This window comes from Symphalangus syndactylus, chromosome 7 (assembly GCF_028878055.3).
Source record: "Symphalangus syndactylus isolate Jambi chromosome 7, NHGRI_mSymSyn1-v2.1_pri, whole genome shotgun sequence".
Classification (NCBI taxonomy): Eukaryota; Metazoa; Chordata; class Mammalia; order Primates; family Hylobatidae; genus Symphalangus; species Symphalangus syndactylus.
Window position 1 is genome coordinate 14,649,853 of NC_072429.2, and position 17,415 is coordinate 14,667,267.

Below are 17,415 nucleotides of genomic sequence, written 5' to 3' on the forward strand. Positions count from 1 at the left end.
ACCGGCAGGGTTCCAGGAAGGCTCTCGAGCCTGCCGCTGAATGCTGAGGCAGAGCGTGGGATCTGGCACCTGGGGTTCTGCTCACATTCAGTTTTTTCAAATATCTTTTTCTATGGGTGTTTTTCTTCAAGAAGTTTTCATGGAAAGAAAGAGCTTAGCTTCTTTGCTCTTTTGGCTTTTTTTTTTTTTTTTTTTTTTTTTTTTTTAAATGATGAGGCTGGAGTGCAGTGGCGCAATCACGGGTCACTGCAGCCTTGAACTCCTGGGCTCAAGTGATCCTCCTGCCCCAGCCTCCTGAGTATTTGGGACCCTGCTAATTTTTTTAAAAAATTTTTGTAGGAATGGGGGGTCTCACTTACTTGCCCAGGCTGGTCTTGAATTCCTGGCCTCAAATGATCCTCCTGCCTCGGCCTCCCAAAGTGTTGGGATTATAGGCATGAGCCATTGCACCCAGACTCTTTTGGCTTTTTGAGGAGGACAGGGATCACACCATTTAGTGAGATGGTATCCCAGTTACTGGTCTTTTGTGTAGGCAAACTTGCTTGCTTTGATTCTGCAGCTTACTTATGTAACACGGCGATGGCAGGAGGCCAGTGAGAGGCTTTGCTCCATGGCAACCCCAGATACCCCAGATGGCACTGTCTTGCCATTGCCTACTCCACACTCCTAAGAACTCCTTCTCTGATTCCAAAGGTCACCTCCGTGAGGGCTGCAAGGTGCTGGGTGAGGAAGTAGGAATTCCAAGTAGGAATGGGAGGTCTGGCCTATTGCCCTTGACATAGTGGTCAGGATGCAGCAGCAGGGGTGAAGGACAGAATTAGAAGCGATGAGACCCCCCCCAGGTGAGCAGCCTTTGAACTACCTACAGATGCATCAGCCATTCCAGTGCTGCAACAGAGTAATTCACACGTGGATGCTGGAGAGGGAGACCATACACAGATGCAACAGGCACTTTCCTTTAACCAGCCCAGAGCAAGGAAGTGTGTACCCTGTCCATTTCCCTATGATCCATTCAGTATGAGAGAGCATGTCATAATTTAAATTCAGGCGTGGGAAACACACACCAAAAAAAAAAAAAAACCAATAAGATTTGAGAAGCCTCCTGGGACCCTCTTCAGTAGTACAGCAATTGGTGTGGGATATTTATCATGCTAATCACTTTTCAATAAGGAAATATGCATATAGGAAAAATAATTATTAGCAAGGTAGTTGAACAGGGACCTATTTATTCTTCATGTCAATTTCAAGTAATTTACTACATCTTCCTGTATATGTGTATATATGCATATACAATTAATGTGGATACATTCTCACAACTCTGTAAGAAGGGACTTGATGGTCTGCTACTCAGTTCCTATATACCGAGTAATCCTCAGCATCCATGAGAAACTGGCTTGACAGTTGTAACTTCTTGGATCACTGAAATCTGAAAACAAATCTAACCAGTCTTGAAGGAAATCTTCCCAGAACTGTTTTCCTGCCTTCCCAGGCAAAGTTCAATAAACAGAATTTAGCTATTAAATAGTTTGGATCTCATAACACCATAGAATTGTAACCCTCGAAGGATCCCTAAAGAAATTTTAGTTGAAAGCCAGATTATTTTTCCTGATAAGAAAATGAGGAACTCGAACGAGTTCAGTAACTTTTTTGAAGACACGTAGCTGGACTAGAATGCAGGTTTTCTGACATCCAGCAGAATGCAGTTCCCCTGCCCCTGCCTCTCAGTAGATCTCAGCGGGAGAGCAGTGCTGGTACGTGAATGTCCTCGGGGAATACTGATGGATGGAAGCCCTGTGCCCCTTTGTCAAGTGGCCCCATGTGACTCTACTTTTACTGTTCCTTTGCCTTTGCCCTCCATGGTCAGTGGTGTGACGTTTCTTCGTGTTTTTGGTGCCTTTGGCAGAAATCCTTTACTAAACTGCTGCTTCTAATCGTCTGTCCTGGAAAATCAAGAAATCATGCTTGAAACAACACAGTTTTAAGCTCATGAGGCCTTTAAATTGTATGATGCCTGAGATGGTGCTGTCAAAAGGCATTTTTGCAGACACCACAGCCAGATGCTGAACTACGGTTATTAGCATCTCCAAGGCGACCCTTTGATGTGGAAGCAGAAGTGGCACAAATAAGATTTTAGATATTTTACTAGGACTTGTAAGACAGTGATCCTCAACCAGGGACTATTTTGTTTCATGGGTGCCAATTGGCAATAGCTGGAAACATTTTGGTTGTCACCACTGGGGAAATAAGGGAGAGGTGCTACTGGCATTGAGCAGGTAGAAGCCAGGGATGCTGCCAACTTCCTATGATGCACAGGACGGCCCCACAATGAATGCACAGAACAACCCCCACAACAAACGCACAGGACAGCCCCACAACAAACGCACAGGACAGCCCCACAACAAAGAACTCTCCACCCACAAGGTCAGTAGTGCTAAAGTTGTAAAACCCTGATCTAAGACCAATAAGGCCAAAGAACATAGGAGAAGGATTCAGATTATGAATCTAAGACCATGAAAAAAAAATCCAAGAATTGCAAGAAGAGACAATGAAGAATAGCTGCTGGGATTTTGGGGTCAGATGGTAAGTGCATGTTTGACTTTATGAGAGACTGCCAGACTGTTCCAAAAAGGGCTGGATCATTTTACATCACAATGAGGTACAAGAGTTCCAGTTGCTCCATGTCCTCATGAGCACTTGCAGTTGTCAGGTTTTTTAGCCATTCTGATAGGTGTAAAGTGGTGTTTCATTGTGGTTTCTAATTCACATTTCACTAACAACTAATGATTTGAGTATCTTTTCGTGTGCTCACTTGCTACGCATATGTATTTCTTTTATTTTATTGATTTACTTATTTTGAGATGGAGTTTCGCTCTTGTCGCCCAGGCTGGAGTGAAATGGCATGATCTCGGCTCACTGCAACCTCCACTACCTTCCAGGTTCAAGTGATTCTCCTGCCTCAGCCTCCCGAGTAGCTGAGACTACAGGCACTTGCCACCACGCCCAGCTAATTTTTGTATTTTTGGTAGGGATGGGGTTTCACCATGTTGGCCAGGATGGTCTTGAACTCCTGACCTCAGGTGATCCGCCCACCTCGGCCTCCCAAAGTGCTGGAATTATAGGCGTGAGCCACCGCGCCTGGCACCCATATGTATTTTTTAGTGAAGTATTGGGTCAGATCTTTTGCCCATTTATTTAACTGGGTGATTTTTCTTACTACTGAATATCAACAGTAGTTATATTCTGTATGCAAGTATTTTCTCAAATATGTTGTATTTTGCCCACATTTACTCCTAGCCTGTGGCTTGTCTTTTAATTCTCCTAACAGTGTCTTGTATAGAGCAGAAGTACTTTTTTTTTTTCTTTTTTTGACAGGGTCTTGGTCTGCCTTCAGGGATAGAATGCAGTGGGCTGCCACCTCAGCCTCCCGAGTAGCTGGGACAGCAGGCACATACCACCACACTCAGCTAATTTTTTTTTTTTTAATGGAGTCTCACTCTGTCCCCCAGGCTGGAGTGCAGTGGTGCAATCTCAGCTCACTTGCACCCTCCATCTCCTGGGTTCGAGCAATCCTCCTGCCTCAGCCTCCCAAGTAAATGGGATTACAGACATGCGCCACCACACTTGGCTCATTTTTGTATTTTTATTAGAGACAGGGTTTCACCATGTTGGCCAGGCTGGCCTCAAACTCCTGACCTCAAGTGATCCGCCTGCCTCGGTCTCCGAAAGTGCCATGATTACAGTTGTGAGCCAGTGCACCCAGCTGCTAATTTTTTAATTAGTACTTTGTTTTTGATGAAGTCTGTTTTATCATTTTTTCTTTTAGGGATTATGCTATTAGCGGTATATCCAAGAAATCTTTGCCTAACCCAACGTCACATGCTTTAGAAGTTTTACAATTTTAGGTTTTATATTTTGATATATAATCCATTTTGAGTTCATTGTTATATAAGATATAAGGTGTGGGTTAGGTTCACTATTATTATTATTGCTATAATGATAATTATTGCCTATGGATGTCCGGTTACTCTAGCACCATTTGTTGAAAAGCCTATCCTTCTTCCACTGAATTGCTTTTGTACCTTTGTGAAAAGTTAGTTGACCACATATACTCATATGTGGTATTTCTGGATTCTCTGCTGTTTCATTGATCTATTTGTCTGTCCTTCACCAATACTACAGCATCTTGACAACTGTAGCTTTATAAAAGCCGTGAAATCAGGTAGTGTGAGTCTTCCGACTTTGTCCTTGTTTTTTAAAGTTGTTTGGCCATTCTAGTTCTTTTGCCTTTCTGTATCAATCTTAGAATCATCCTACTGATTTCTATGAAATACCTGCTGAGATTTTGATTGGGATTGAGTTGAATTCATAGATCAGTGTGGAGAGATAAGACATCTGAACGATATTGAGCATAACATCTCTCTCCATTTACTTAGGTCTTTGATACATTTCCTTAGTGGTTTTAATTTGAGCATACAGATTCACCATATATTTTATATTTATATTCGAATTATTATTATTTTTTTTTTTGAGACAGAGTCTTGCTCCGTCACCTAGACTGGAGTGCAGTGGCCTGATCTTGGCTCACTGCAACCTCTGCCTCCCGGGTTCAAGCGTTTCTCCTGCCTTAGCCTCCCAGGTAGCTGGGATTACAGGTGCATGCCACCATGCCCGGCTATTTTTTTTTTTTTTTGGTATTTTTAGTAGAGATGGGATTTCACCATGTTGGCCAAGCTGGTCTGGAACTTCTGACCTCAAATGATCCACCCAACTCAGCCTCCCAAAGTGCCAGGATTATAGGCATGAGCCACCACTCCCAGCCTTGAATTGTATTTATTTCATGTTTTTTGGTGCTGTTATACAACATACTTTTTTTAAAAAATCAATTTCTGCCAGATGCAGTGGCTTATGCCTGTAATCCTAGCAACTAAAGAGACTGAGATGGGAGGATCACTTGAGGCCAGGAGTTTGAGACCAGCCTGGGCAACATACTGAAACCCTGTCTCTAAAAAAAAAAAAAAAATTTAAAATTAGGTTGGGTGTGGTGACTCATACCTGTAATCCCAGCACTTTGGAAGGCTGAGGCAGGCAGACCACTTGAGGTCAGGAGTTCAAGACCAGCCCAGCCAACATGGTGAAACCTCATCTCTACTAAAAATACAAAAATTAGCCGGGTGTGGTGGTGTGCGCCTGTGATCCCAGCTACTTGGGAGGCTGAAGCATGAGAATTGCTTGAACCCGGGAGGCAGAGGCTGCAGTGAGCCAAGATCGCACCACCACTGCACTCCAGCCTGGGTGACAGAGCAAGACTTCATCTCAAAAAAAAATAAAAATAAAAAATAAAAAATTAGCTGGGTGTGGTGGCATGCACCTGTAATCCCAACTGCTTGGGAAGCTGAGGTGAGAGAGGATCACTTGAGCCCAGGAGTTCCAGGCTGCAAGTGAGCCATAATTGCACCACTGTGCTTTAGCCTGGGAACAAGGTTAAAACCCAACTCTGAAAAGAAAAATTATAATTGTTCATTGCTAGATTGTAAAAATACATTGATATTTGTATATTAATCTTGTACTGTGCAACCTTGCTAAACTCACTTATTAGTACTAGTATCTTTCTTTGCAGATTCTTTGAGATTTTCTACATAGACAATCATATCTACAAATAGAAACGGTTTTATTGCTTCCTTTTCAATCTGTATGCTTTTATTTTTTTATTGCTTTATTGTGCTAGCCAAGACCTCCAGTAGCATGTTGAATAGGAATAGTAGAGAGGACATCTTTGCCTTGTTCCCCATTTTAAGGGGAAGGCATTCAGTATCTCATCATTAAGTATGATGTTAGCAATAGGGCTTTTTATAGCTGCCCTCATCGGATTAAGAAAGTCTCTTTCTACAGACGCAGAAGCTGAGGTTAAAAAGGAAGAAAAGAGGCCGGGTGCGGTGGCTCATGCCTGTAATCCCAGCACTCTGGGAGGCCGAGGCGGGTGGATCACAAGGTCAGGAGATCGAGACCATCCTGGCTAACACAGGGTGAAACCTCATCTCTACTAAAAATACAAAAAATTAGCCAGGCGCGGTGGCGTGTGCCTGTAGTCCCAGCTACTCGGGAGGCTGAGGCAGGAGAATGGCGTGAACCTGGGAGGCAGATCTTGCAGTGAGCTGAAATTGCGCCACTGCACTCCAGCCTGGGCAACAGAGCAAGACTCTGTCTCAAAAAAAAAAAGAAAAAAAGAAAGAAAAAATTTTTTTAAGTCTCCTGTTCCTAGTATGCTAATCGATTTTATTATGAATAGGTGTTGAATTTTATCAGATGGGTTTCATGTATCAATTGATATGATCATATGGTTTTTCTTCTGTTAGTCTGTTGATAAAAGTTATATTGCTTGATTTTAAAATATTGCATCAGCTTTGCCTTTTTGGGGTAAGAACCACTTGGTTATTGTATATTTTCCTTTTTATGTGTTACTGGACTCAATTTGCTGATATTTTGGTGAGGATTTTGAGGTCTGTGTTCATGAAGGATATCAATCTGTGGTTTTCTTGTGATGTCTATCTGGTTTTGTTGACAGCTGTTGTGATACCTCAGTTCTTGTCTTCTTGGCTTTAAAGAATTTAAACATGAGACACAGCAAAGGAGATGCAGCATAGAGTAATTTATTGCAAAAGGAAAATAATATTTTGAAAGTTAGGTATAGAATAGACAGCACACCCTGCGAGAGAGAGAATTCAGAGTGGGCTGCTTATAAGGATGAGACACTAGGGAGACTCTTAAAGGGAGCCTTACATGATGATTCATAAGTAGGTGGGAAGAGGCGTTGCCAGGAAGCATGTTCTGGGTGGTCCTCTGGGTGCGCATGTGCAGTAGCTGTACATGCTTGTTCATTTGTCAGTGTCTCATTAGCATCTTAAATCTCTACCCTGGGGTGTGTTTTTTACTGTTATAATGAACAAAGAGTCAGTCTGAGGACAGGTAAAATCAAAATGTGCTTGCTCTCTACAGGGAAAATTCCCTGCTGAAGATAGCTGTGCTTGAATGAGCTCAATTACAGTGAGAATGCTGAGGCTTATGGTGTTGACTGTATGGTCACCATAGTTGCTGTGTGCAGAGAACCTGGTCATTTTTTTTTTTTTTTTTTTTTTTACTACCTATCCTGCCTCAGTTTTAGTTATCTATTTCTTCTTTTTTTTTTTTTTTTTAAACTTTTCGTTGTTACATGGCCTTCCAATGAAATACCTATTTTTTTTTGTTTGTTTTTTGTTTTTTGTTTTTTTTGAGAGAGAGAGAGTGTCTCACTCTGTCGTCCAGGCTGGAGAGCAGTGGTGCAATCTCAGCTCACTGCAACCTCTGCCTCCCAGGTTCAAGCAATTCTCCTGCCTCAGCCTCCTGAGTAGCTGGGATTACAGGTGCGTGCCACCACACCCGGCTGATTTTTTTTGTATTTTTAGTAGACACGTGCTGTCACCATGTTAGCCAGGCTAGTCTTAAACTCCTGACTTCAGGTGATCTGCCTGCCTCAGCCTCCCAAAGTGCTGGGATACAGGCATGAGCCACTGCGCCCGGCCTGTTTCTTCTTAAGTAAGCTTTAGTAGCTTCTGTCTTTCAAGGAATTTGTAGATTTCATTTTAATACTCAAATTTATTGGCATTAAATATTTCCTGACTGTCCTTTTAATGCCTGTAGCATCTGTAGTGATGTTCTTTCTTTCATCCCTCATGCTGGTATTTTGTATTGTCATCTTCTCATCCTCCTTCTCCTCCTCCTTCCCTGTCAGTCTGACTAATTGTTTATCAATTTTATTGACCTTTTCAAAGAACGAGCTTTTGGTTTCACTGATTTTTCTCTTTTCAGTGTTATTGATTTCTGCTGTTATATTAGGCTTGGGTTTAAATTGCTCCTTTTTATGGTTTCTTAATGTAGAAACTCATTTAGAACATTGATTTAAGACTTCTTTAAGCAGTTAATGCTATAAATGGAGCACTGTTTTAGCTTCATTCCACAAATCTTTTTATGTTGTATTTTTATTTTCATTCAGTATCAATTACTTTTTAATTTCCTTTGCAACTTTCTCTTTGACCCAGGTTATTTAAAAGCTTATTGTTTAATTTTAAAATGTTTCGTGGCTCTCATATCTTTCTCTTATTGTTTTTTAGTTTGATTTCATTATGATCAGATTGAATAACATATATATATATATATATATATATATATTTTTTTTTTTTTTTTTTTTTTTTTTTTTTTTTTGAGGCGGAATTTTGCACTTGTCGCCCAGGCTAGAGTGCAATGGCATGATCTCGGCTCACTGCAACCTGTGCCTCCCGGGTTCAAGTGATTCTCCTGCCTCAGCCCCCCAAGTAGCTGGGATTACAGGCACATGCCACCACACCCAGCTAATTTTCGTATTTTTTAGTAGAGACAGGGTTTCACCATGTTGGTCAGGCTGGTCTCGAACTCTTGACCTCAGGTGATCCACGTGCCTTAGCCTCCCAAAGTGCTGGGATTACAGGCATGAGTCACCACGCCTGGCCCATATATTTTTAAGATTTCAAATTTTAAAAAATATTATGGCTTGTTTTATGGTCCGGGATGTGGTCTGTGTTACTGAGTGTTCTGTGTGCACTTGAAAAGGATGTGTATTCTGCTGTTGTTGAGTGGAGTGTTCTATAAATGTCAAGTAGGTCAAGTTAATTGATAGTATTGTTCAGGTCTTCTGTATTCTTACTGATTTTCTGACCACTTGTTCTACTGGCTACCGAGAAAGGAATGTTAACGTCTCCAACTGTAATTGTGGATTTATCTATTTCTCATTTAGTTCTGTCAGCTTTTGTTTCACATTTTTGAAATAATTTTGTTATTTTAAATAGTCACATTTTCTTTCATTTATTTATTTGTTTATTTTCTTTGCAATGGAAGTCTCACTGTGTTGCCCAGGCTGCCCTCAAACTCCTGGGCTCAAGTGATCCTCCTCAGCCTCCTAGACTTTAGCTAAGACTAAAATAGTCATATTTTCTTAGTGAACTGACTCTTCCTTTTATAATTATATAATGCCCATCATTATTCCTGATAATGTTCCTTGTTCTGAAGTCTGCCTTGTCTAATAAATAGCCAGTCCTACTTTCTTTTGGTAAGTGTTTGCTTATGGTATCTTTTTCCATCCTTTCAATTTAACCTGTCTAAATCTTTGTATTTAACATGGGTTTCTTGTTGACAGCATGTAGTTGTGCTTTCATTTTTTTAATCCCATCTGAAAATCTTTGTTTTTTAATAGAGGTGTTTATGGCATTTATATTTCATTAAATTATTACCCATTTTGTCTCCTTTGGTTTTTGTTCCTCTCTTCCCCATTTTTCTACCTCCTTTTGAAGTATCTGAATATTTTTAGTATTATTTATTAATTCATGAATTAGTTTATCTTTGTGTGTGTGTGTGTGTGTGTGTGTAATGGTTGCTCTGGGCATTATAATATACATACCTATCTCAGCATCTATTTAGAGTTGATGTTGTAATTCTTTATGTATAATGTACCTTTACAACCATGTAAATTTCTTGATACTTTCTCGATATTGTTATAATTGTCACGTTTTGGGGTTTTTTTTTTGAGTCAGAGCCTTGCTCTGTCGCCCAGGCTGAAGTGCAATGGTATGATCTTGGCTCACTGCAACCTCTGCCTCCTGGGTTCAAGCAGTTCTCAGCCTGGAGACAGGGTTTCACCGTGTTGGCCAGGCTGGTCTTGCCTGGCCTCAAGCAATCTGCCCACCTCAGCCTCCCAAAGTGCTGGCATTACAGGCATGAGCCACCACGCCTGGCCTATCACATGTATTATATCTACATATATTAAAAACCATACCAGACAGTGTGACAACTTTTGCTTTAAATGGTCATTGAGATTTGAAAGATCTTTAGGGAAAAATTGTTGATTATGATTATTCAGATATTTACCATTTCTGTCACTCTTTCTTTTTTACTGAAGATAAAAGTTTTCTCATCAGCTCACTTCTTTTCAACCTAAAAAACTTCCAGTGTAGCCTTTCTTCCTGACCACAAAGTTTCCTACTTTCCTTCATCTGAAAATGTCCTTATTTTACTTTCATTTCTGAAGGATAGTTTCACTAGACATATGTATTCTTCCTATTCTTTTCTTTCAGTACTTTTTTTTTTCTTGAGACAGAGTCTCACTCTGTCGCCCAGGCTGGAGTGCAGTGGTGTGATCTCGGCTCACTGCAACCTGTGCCTCCCGGGTTCAAGCAATTCTCTGCCTCAGCCTCCTGAAATAGCTGGGATTACAGGCGCCCGTCACCATACCCGGCTATTTTTTTTTTGTATTTTTAGTAGAGACGGGGTTTCACCATCTTGGCCAGGCTTGTCCTGAATTCCTGACCTCGTGATCCACCTGCCTTAGCCTCCCAAAGTGCTGGGATTACAGGCGTGAGCCACCGCGCCCAGCCCTTCTTTCAGCACTTTAAGGATGATACTCCAGTGGCGTTTGGCCTCCCTAGTGTCTGTTGGGAAATCCGTGGTCACTGGAGTCATTATTTTCCTGTGTTAATATGTCACATTTCTCTTAACTACTCTCCTGAATTTTTTTACTCTTTGGTTTTCAAGTTTTATTACGATATATATGACAGTGGTTTTCTTTTAATTTAACCTGTTTGGGTTTCATTGAGCTTTTGATAATTTTCCCATAAGTCCCTGAAACCTTCATCTTTTTCATCTTTTTTCCTCTCTGTCATTCAGATTATATAATCTTTATTAATCAGTCTTCAAATGAATGACCCTCCTCTGTGATCACCATTCTGCTGTTGTTTTATTTTAATTTCAGACATTGTATTGTTTTAGTTTTAAATTTTCTAATTTTTTAAAAAATAGTTTTTCTAGGCTGTGAACTTTCATCTTTCCATATTTGAAATATTAAAGGGCTTTACCTCATGGAGTATAGTTATAATAGCTGCTTTAAAGTTTCTTTCTGCCAGTTCCAACATCTGTGTCATCCCGGAGCTGACATCTATTGATTGCCTTTTTCTTTGAAAATTGGTTCTATTTCCGGACTCTTTGCATGTAGAGTAATTTTTTATTGTTTCCTTGACATTTTATTCTATTTATTTATTTATTTATTTATTTATTTATTTATTTAGAGACAGGGTCTTGCTCCCTTGCCCAGGCTGGAGTGCAGTGGTGCAGTCACAGCTCACTGCAGCCTCAACCTCCTGGGCTAAAGTGATCCTCCCACTTCAGCCTCCAGAGTAGCTGAGACTACAGGTGCACTGGCACCACACGCAGCTAGTTTTTTGTATTAATATTTTCTATAGAGACGGGGTTTTGCCGTGTTGCCCAGGCTGGTCTCGAACTCCTGAGCTCAGGTGATCCACCCAGCCTCCCAAAGTGCTGGGATTGCAGGTGTGAGCCACCATGCCTGGGTATCCTTGACATTTCAGTGTTATGTTCTGTAGACTGTGGGTCCGTATTATAATCTTTTGAAGAATGTAGATGTTTTTTGTTCAACAGGAAACCCTGCAGACCACAGGTTCGGTCTGATCTTCTGTGGGTAGTGGTTTCAGTCTTAGTTTAGTTGGGCCTTAGCCTTTTTGGTTTTTTGCTATACTGCTTGGCACCTGTCTCACTCATGCCCAGCTCATGGGTGAATCTCTGTGTTCCCACACATAATTAGGAATTTCCCTTTTCCTGCGCTCTTCTCTTTTTCTTTTTTTTTGAGACGGGGTCTCACTCTGTCCCTCGGGCTGGAGTTCAGTGGTGCGATCTCGGCTCACTGCAACCTCTGCCTCCTGAGTTCAAGTGATTCTCGTGCCTCCTTCCCGAGGAGCTGGGATTACAGGCATGTGCCACTACACCTGGCTAATTTTTGTATTTTTAGTAGAGACGGGGTTTCTATGTTGCTCAAGCTGGTCTTGAACTCCTGACCTCAAGTGATCCACCTTCCTCGGCCTCCCAAAGGGCTGGGAATACAGGCGTGAGCCACTCCGCCTGGCCTTCTGTGCCCTTCTCTTTGGGATTCATCCCATACTCACTGGACTGCACAGGCCTCTTTTCCTGGTTCTCTGGCCAGAAACACAAGGTTTCTTATAGAGTTTTAGCCAGCTTTTCTACTGCACCACTGGGCAGGTCTGGGATTGGTGCAAAGCCAGGAGAGCAAAAGCGTGAAAAAAAAAAAAATAGGAAACTTATCCCTTGTACCAGTCTTGTTTGCAAGTTTTGACTTCCCTTCATGTCACCTGCTTTTGTTTGGTTTTCAGAGTCCTCAAGTAGCTGCTTTCATATTTGATGCAGAGTTTTCACTGTAATTATCAGGAGACACAGCCTGTCTTGGCTTACCTCACCATGCCAGAACTCCCCGGAATGCTCTTTTTTTGATCACAGGCAGGCCTTTCCCTCCATCAGATGCTCTTAAGAGCCATCTGTCAGTGCAGGTTTTGGGTTATTAGGCACCTGTGAAGGTGTGGGTTTCTCGGGAAGGAACTGTCTGCGGAACTCTAAGGTCCTTAGAGAGAAGTGTCATGGATCTCTTCTCCCTCCTGTTATAAAAGACAGAAACCCAATCCCAGCTGGCCTAAGGAGGAAAGAACACTTGCTGGCGTCTGACCAGGAGGGCAGGAGTGTTGCCAGGAATTCCTCCTTCTCATCTCTGGGCATTGCTTCCCTACACTGAGTTCATCTCAGGCAGTCCCCTCCAGGGGCTGACAAGGTGACTCACCTTGGCCTTCATCCCCCCTAGTTTAACAACCCCAGAGGACAGCAGGTAGCTTTTCTTCAGTAGTTCCAGCAGATGTCCCAAAGCTCGCACTGGACCAGTGAGGGTCACATGCTTATCTCTGAAATCAGTTCCGGAGGCTAAGGGCGTGGAATGTGCTGCTTGGCCGGCCTGGATCAGATGCTCAGCCCAGGGCCAGCGGGGGTAGGGGTGTCAGTTCACCTGGACCTCAGGGGCTGACAAGGGGGATACTGAAGTATGCATTCTCAGCCGGGCACGGTGGCATATGCTTGTAATCTCTGCACTTTGGGAGGCCGAGGCAGACAGATCACTTGAGGTTAGGAGTTTGAGACCAGCCTGGCCAACATGATGAAACCCCATCTGTACTAAAAATACAAAAATTAGCCAGGTGTGGTGGTGCACACTTGTAATCCCAGCTACTTGGGAGGCTAAGGCAGGAGAATTGCTTGATTCCATCTCACACAAAAAAAAGTGTGCATTCTCAGCCCAGCTAATATTACCCTAAAGGAAGCAAAATAACTGAGATATGACAATGGTTTGTCAGATTGACAGTATTGTCTGTTGGACTGATATTTCATGGGGGGAGAGGGATTAGGGAAAAATGTCTAAAAGAACTTCTGTAGAGACTGTAATTTTTTTAAAAGGTTGAGAAATACTTCCCTGCAGGAAACTGAGGTGCTGTTACCAGAAGAGGGGGGTGGATACCAAGCAGCTGAAAACAGCACCTGCCCACTCTGAGGGAGGTGGAAGCTGAAACCAGCGGCAGGCAGGAGTAGGCCAGTGCGAGGCACCTGCTCAGAGGGGCTTGGTGGGGAGCCGCGTAGGGTGCTGGCCCCTGCAAAGCTGAGCCTCTTTGGTTTCTCTGGCCCGGGAGTTCTGGGTTGAAGATTATACTGTAGGAAGCATGGAGAGGACCCTGACCCAGCCACTCTCTGCTGTCTCTGCTGCAGGTGAAGAACGAGGTGGAGAAGCTCCCCCGACAGCAGCGGAAGGAGAGCATGAAGCAGAAGATGGAGGAGCACACGCAGAAAAAGCAGCTTCTTGTGAGTCCCTGGCCTCAGCTGGGGAGTGCAGGGGCTGATACGAGACCTGGAATGGTGACCAGGCCCCCTCTCTGCCTTTGCCCAATCTCTGCCTCTCAAATACCCTGTTCTGAATACCTAAATCTGGCCTCATCCTTCATGGCCCCATTATCCCCTCCTCCATGCAGCCTTCCTTGATTGCCCTGCCTCCATCTGGAAGTAAGCTCTTCTATCTCTGGACACCCCAACACTTTACATTGACCACCCTCCCAAACGCTTAGCACCTCCTACCTTGTTTTAGGGTTATTTATTTGTAAGTCACATCTCCTTGACCAACACAGTATTATTTCCCTGCCCACTTGGCATCTTTTAAGTCTAAAGGACATCAAACTTGTGATGTCCCAGACCTAGTCCTGTTAGGCTCTGAGAGGTGCCATTTTCCTTCCTTTCTGGCCCATCATTCCTGACCCCTCCTTTCCCTCCAGTCCTTTGTCACCTCCTGAAGCATGGTATGTATATTTCTTATCTCCTGTCTCTGGATCTATCAACTCGTCACCATCTCTATGATCCCCCAGCCACTGTCCAGTGGCCTCCCAGCGAGGCTTCCTGTTGCTGTTTTTCCCCTGCAGTTTCTTCTCTCCTGCCTGCAGGTGTGATCATTGTGAATTCCAAGTCTGATAATAGCACCCTTCTCCCCACAGCCCTGTGCCTTAAAACCCTTCAGTAGCTCCCACATTATCCCTAAGATAAGTGCCGTCTCTTTGCTGTGCCCTGGCTGGCCTCCCCAGCCTTCTTTTCATCCCTTGCTGGAATGCTCCCATTTTCCCCCACAAGGGGGTCTTTGTGTGTTCTGCTTCCTCAGCCCCCAAAGCAGAGAATTTTTGAGTCCGCATTTAGAAATGCTTTGTATATTACCTGGTTCAGCTTTCATAGCTTACTGTGGTGGGAGCTGTTCATTTTCCCATTCGCAGGAGAGGAAACAAAGGCTGAGAGAGGTGACATTGCTGAGTTCACATTCAGGGAGGGGGTCGAGGCCTCAAGCTTGTGTTCTCTCCGGGACACCCTGTGACCTGTCCTGTTACAGCACGATTAGGAAGAGAACGCAGGGGTGGTGAGGGCGGGGCACACAGGCCCTCATCCACGAAGAGGGACAGCAGATTGTGTGGCCTGGAGGAGGCAGTTGCATGGAGAGCTTTGAAGATGTGCACATCCTTTGGCTTGGATTTTCTGCTTCTAGAAACCCTGAGGGAATCTAAAAATCCTGAAGGAGTTATCACAGAGGTTCACAAACACTTAGCTCCCAAAATATGAAGTAGTGCTATTTAAAATAGATAAAACCTGGAAACACCCTGTTGTTTATTGGATAAATAACATCCATAGCATGAAATATTTTCAGCCATTGAAACACATGTGATAGAATATCACATTATTTATTTATTTGAGACGGAGTTTCAAAACTGGGAGTTTCATCCCAGCTTTTTTTTTTTTTTTTTGAGATGGAGTCTCACTCTGTTGCCCAGGCTGGAGTGCAGTGGTGTGATCTCAGCTCACTGCAACCTTCGCCTCCCGGGTTCAAGCAATTCTCCTGCCTCAGCCTCCCAAGTAGCTGGGACTACAGGTGCCTGCCACCACGCCTAGCTAATTTTTGTATTTTTAATAGAGTCAGGGTTTCACCATGTTGGCCAGGCTGGTCTCGAACTCCTGACCTCAGGTGATCTGCCTGCCTCAGCCTCCCAACGTGCTGGGATTACAGGTGTGAGCCACTGTGCCTGGCCAAAAGATCACGTTATAACATGGAAAGATTTTTTTAAATAATTTTTTTTAATTGTGGTAAAATAGTCATAACATTTACCATCTTTACTATTATTAAGTGTACAGTGTAGTGATGTTAAGCATATTCACATTGTGCGGCCATCACCACCATCTATCTCCAGAACTCTTGTCATCTTGTAAAACTGAAACTCTGCACCCATCAAACCGTAATTCTCCATTTCTTCTCCTCCAACCCTTGGTAACTTTATTCTGCTTTCCCTATGAATTTGACTACTCTAGGTACCTCATATAAGTAGAATCATAGAATATTTGTCCTTTTGCGATTGGCCTATTTCACTTAGCGTAATGTCCTAAAGGTTCGTCCATGTTATTGCATGTGTCAGAATTTCCTTCCTTTTTAAGGATGAATAATTCCATTGTGTGGATATAACACATGATGTTTATCCATTTATCGACGGACACGTGGGCTGTTTTCATCCCGTGAATAATGCTGCTGTGAACTTGGGTGCACATATATCTCTTTGAGCCCTTTTTAATAATTTTTGTAACACAACAATAACAATAGCTATAGATACACTTGTATAGACATACATACCACAGTTGCCAACTCTGGGGGATAAGATGAGTGGAGAGTTTTACTAATTCCGTGGCTTCTAAATTTTTTTATTTTAATTTTTTTTACCCTTTTTTATGGAAAAATTAAAAACACAGGAATAGGGAGGCCGAGGCGGGCGGATCATTTGAGGCCAGGAGTTCAAGACCAGCCTGGCCAACATGGTGAAACCCCATCTCTACTAAAGATAGAAAAATTAGCCAGGCGTGGTGGTGTGCACCTGTAGTCCCAGCTACTCAGGAAGCTGAGATGGGAGAATCACTTGAACCTGGGGGGCTGAGGTTGCAGTGAGCCGAGATCACACCATTGCACTCCAGCCTGGGTGACAGAGCGAGACTCTCTCAAAAAAAAAGAAAGAAAAGAAAAGAAACATAGGAATAGGTATAATGGTATAATGAACCACCATATACCTGTCACCTAATCTCAGTAATACCACCTCATGTCCACTCATTCACTCCCTGACCCCAAGGTATTATTTTTAATCAAATCCCAGACGTCATATTATTTTACCTGTCAAACATCACAGAAATAACTACCATACCATAAACACACCTAGCAAATTCAACCATAATTGCTGAACAACATCATATTGTCAGTATTCCAGTTTCCAATTATCTCATGAATGTCATCCTTTAAAAAAAAAAAATTGGCTGGACACAGTGGCTCACGCCTGTAATTCCAGCACTTTGGGAGGCCGAGGCAGGCAGATCACGAGGTCAGGAGTTTGAGATCAGCCTGACCAACATGGTGAAACCCCGTCTCTACTAAAAATACAAAAATTAGTCAGGAGTGGTGGCGCTCACCTATAATCCTAGCTACTCAGGAGGCTGAGGCAGGAGAATCGCTTGAACCCAGGAGGCGGAGGTTGCAGTGAGCCGAGATTGTGCCACTGCACTCCAGCCCTGGTGACAGACCGAGACTGTTCTTTGATGCAGGATCCAGATGAAGCGCACATGTTGAAATTGCTTGATGTGTCTCTAAGTCTCTCTTAAATTTCCTCTCCACCAGTTTCTTTTCTGTTCCTGAATTTTCTTCTCTGATCACGCAGGCTTTTCTTCCATAATAGGAAGCGACATTGAGGTGCCCAAGCCGGCCCTGGATAAAGGCCTGTCCTCCTGTCTCCCCGCAGGACCGGGACTTTGTAGCCAAGCAGAAGGAGGACCTGGAGCTGGCCATGAAGAGGCTCACCACCGACAACAGGCGGGAGATCTGTGACAAGGAGCGCGAGTGCCTCATGAAGAAGCAGGAGCTCCTTCGAGGTGGGGGTGTGCGAGTGGCAGCGCTGTCTTGGC

At 43.2% G+C, this 17,415-nt stretch overlaps 1 protein-coding gene across 1 annotated transcript in view; it reads left to right on the plus strand.

Moving 5' to 3' along the window:
• The window catches only part of STK10 (serine/threonine kinase 10), a 137,658-nt gene that overhangs the window by 102,538 nt on the left and 17,705 nt on the right, over positions 1-17,415 (plus strand). Inside the window, exons 13-14 of the mRNA XM_055285244.2 lie at positions 13,666-13,758; positions 17,253-17,382. Of these exons, the coding sequence (XP_055141219.1) occupies positions 13,666-13,758; positions 17,253-17,382 (223 nt within the window). The remainder of the gene's footprint in view (positions 1-13,665; positions 13,759-17,252; positions 17,383-17,415) is intronic.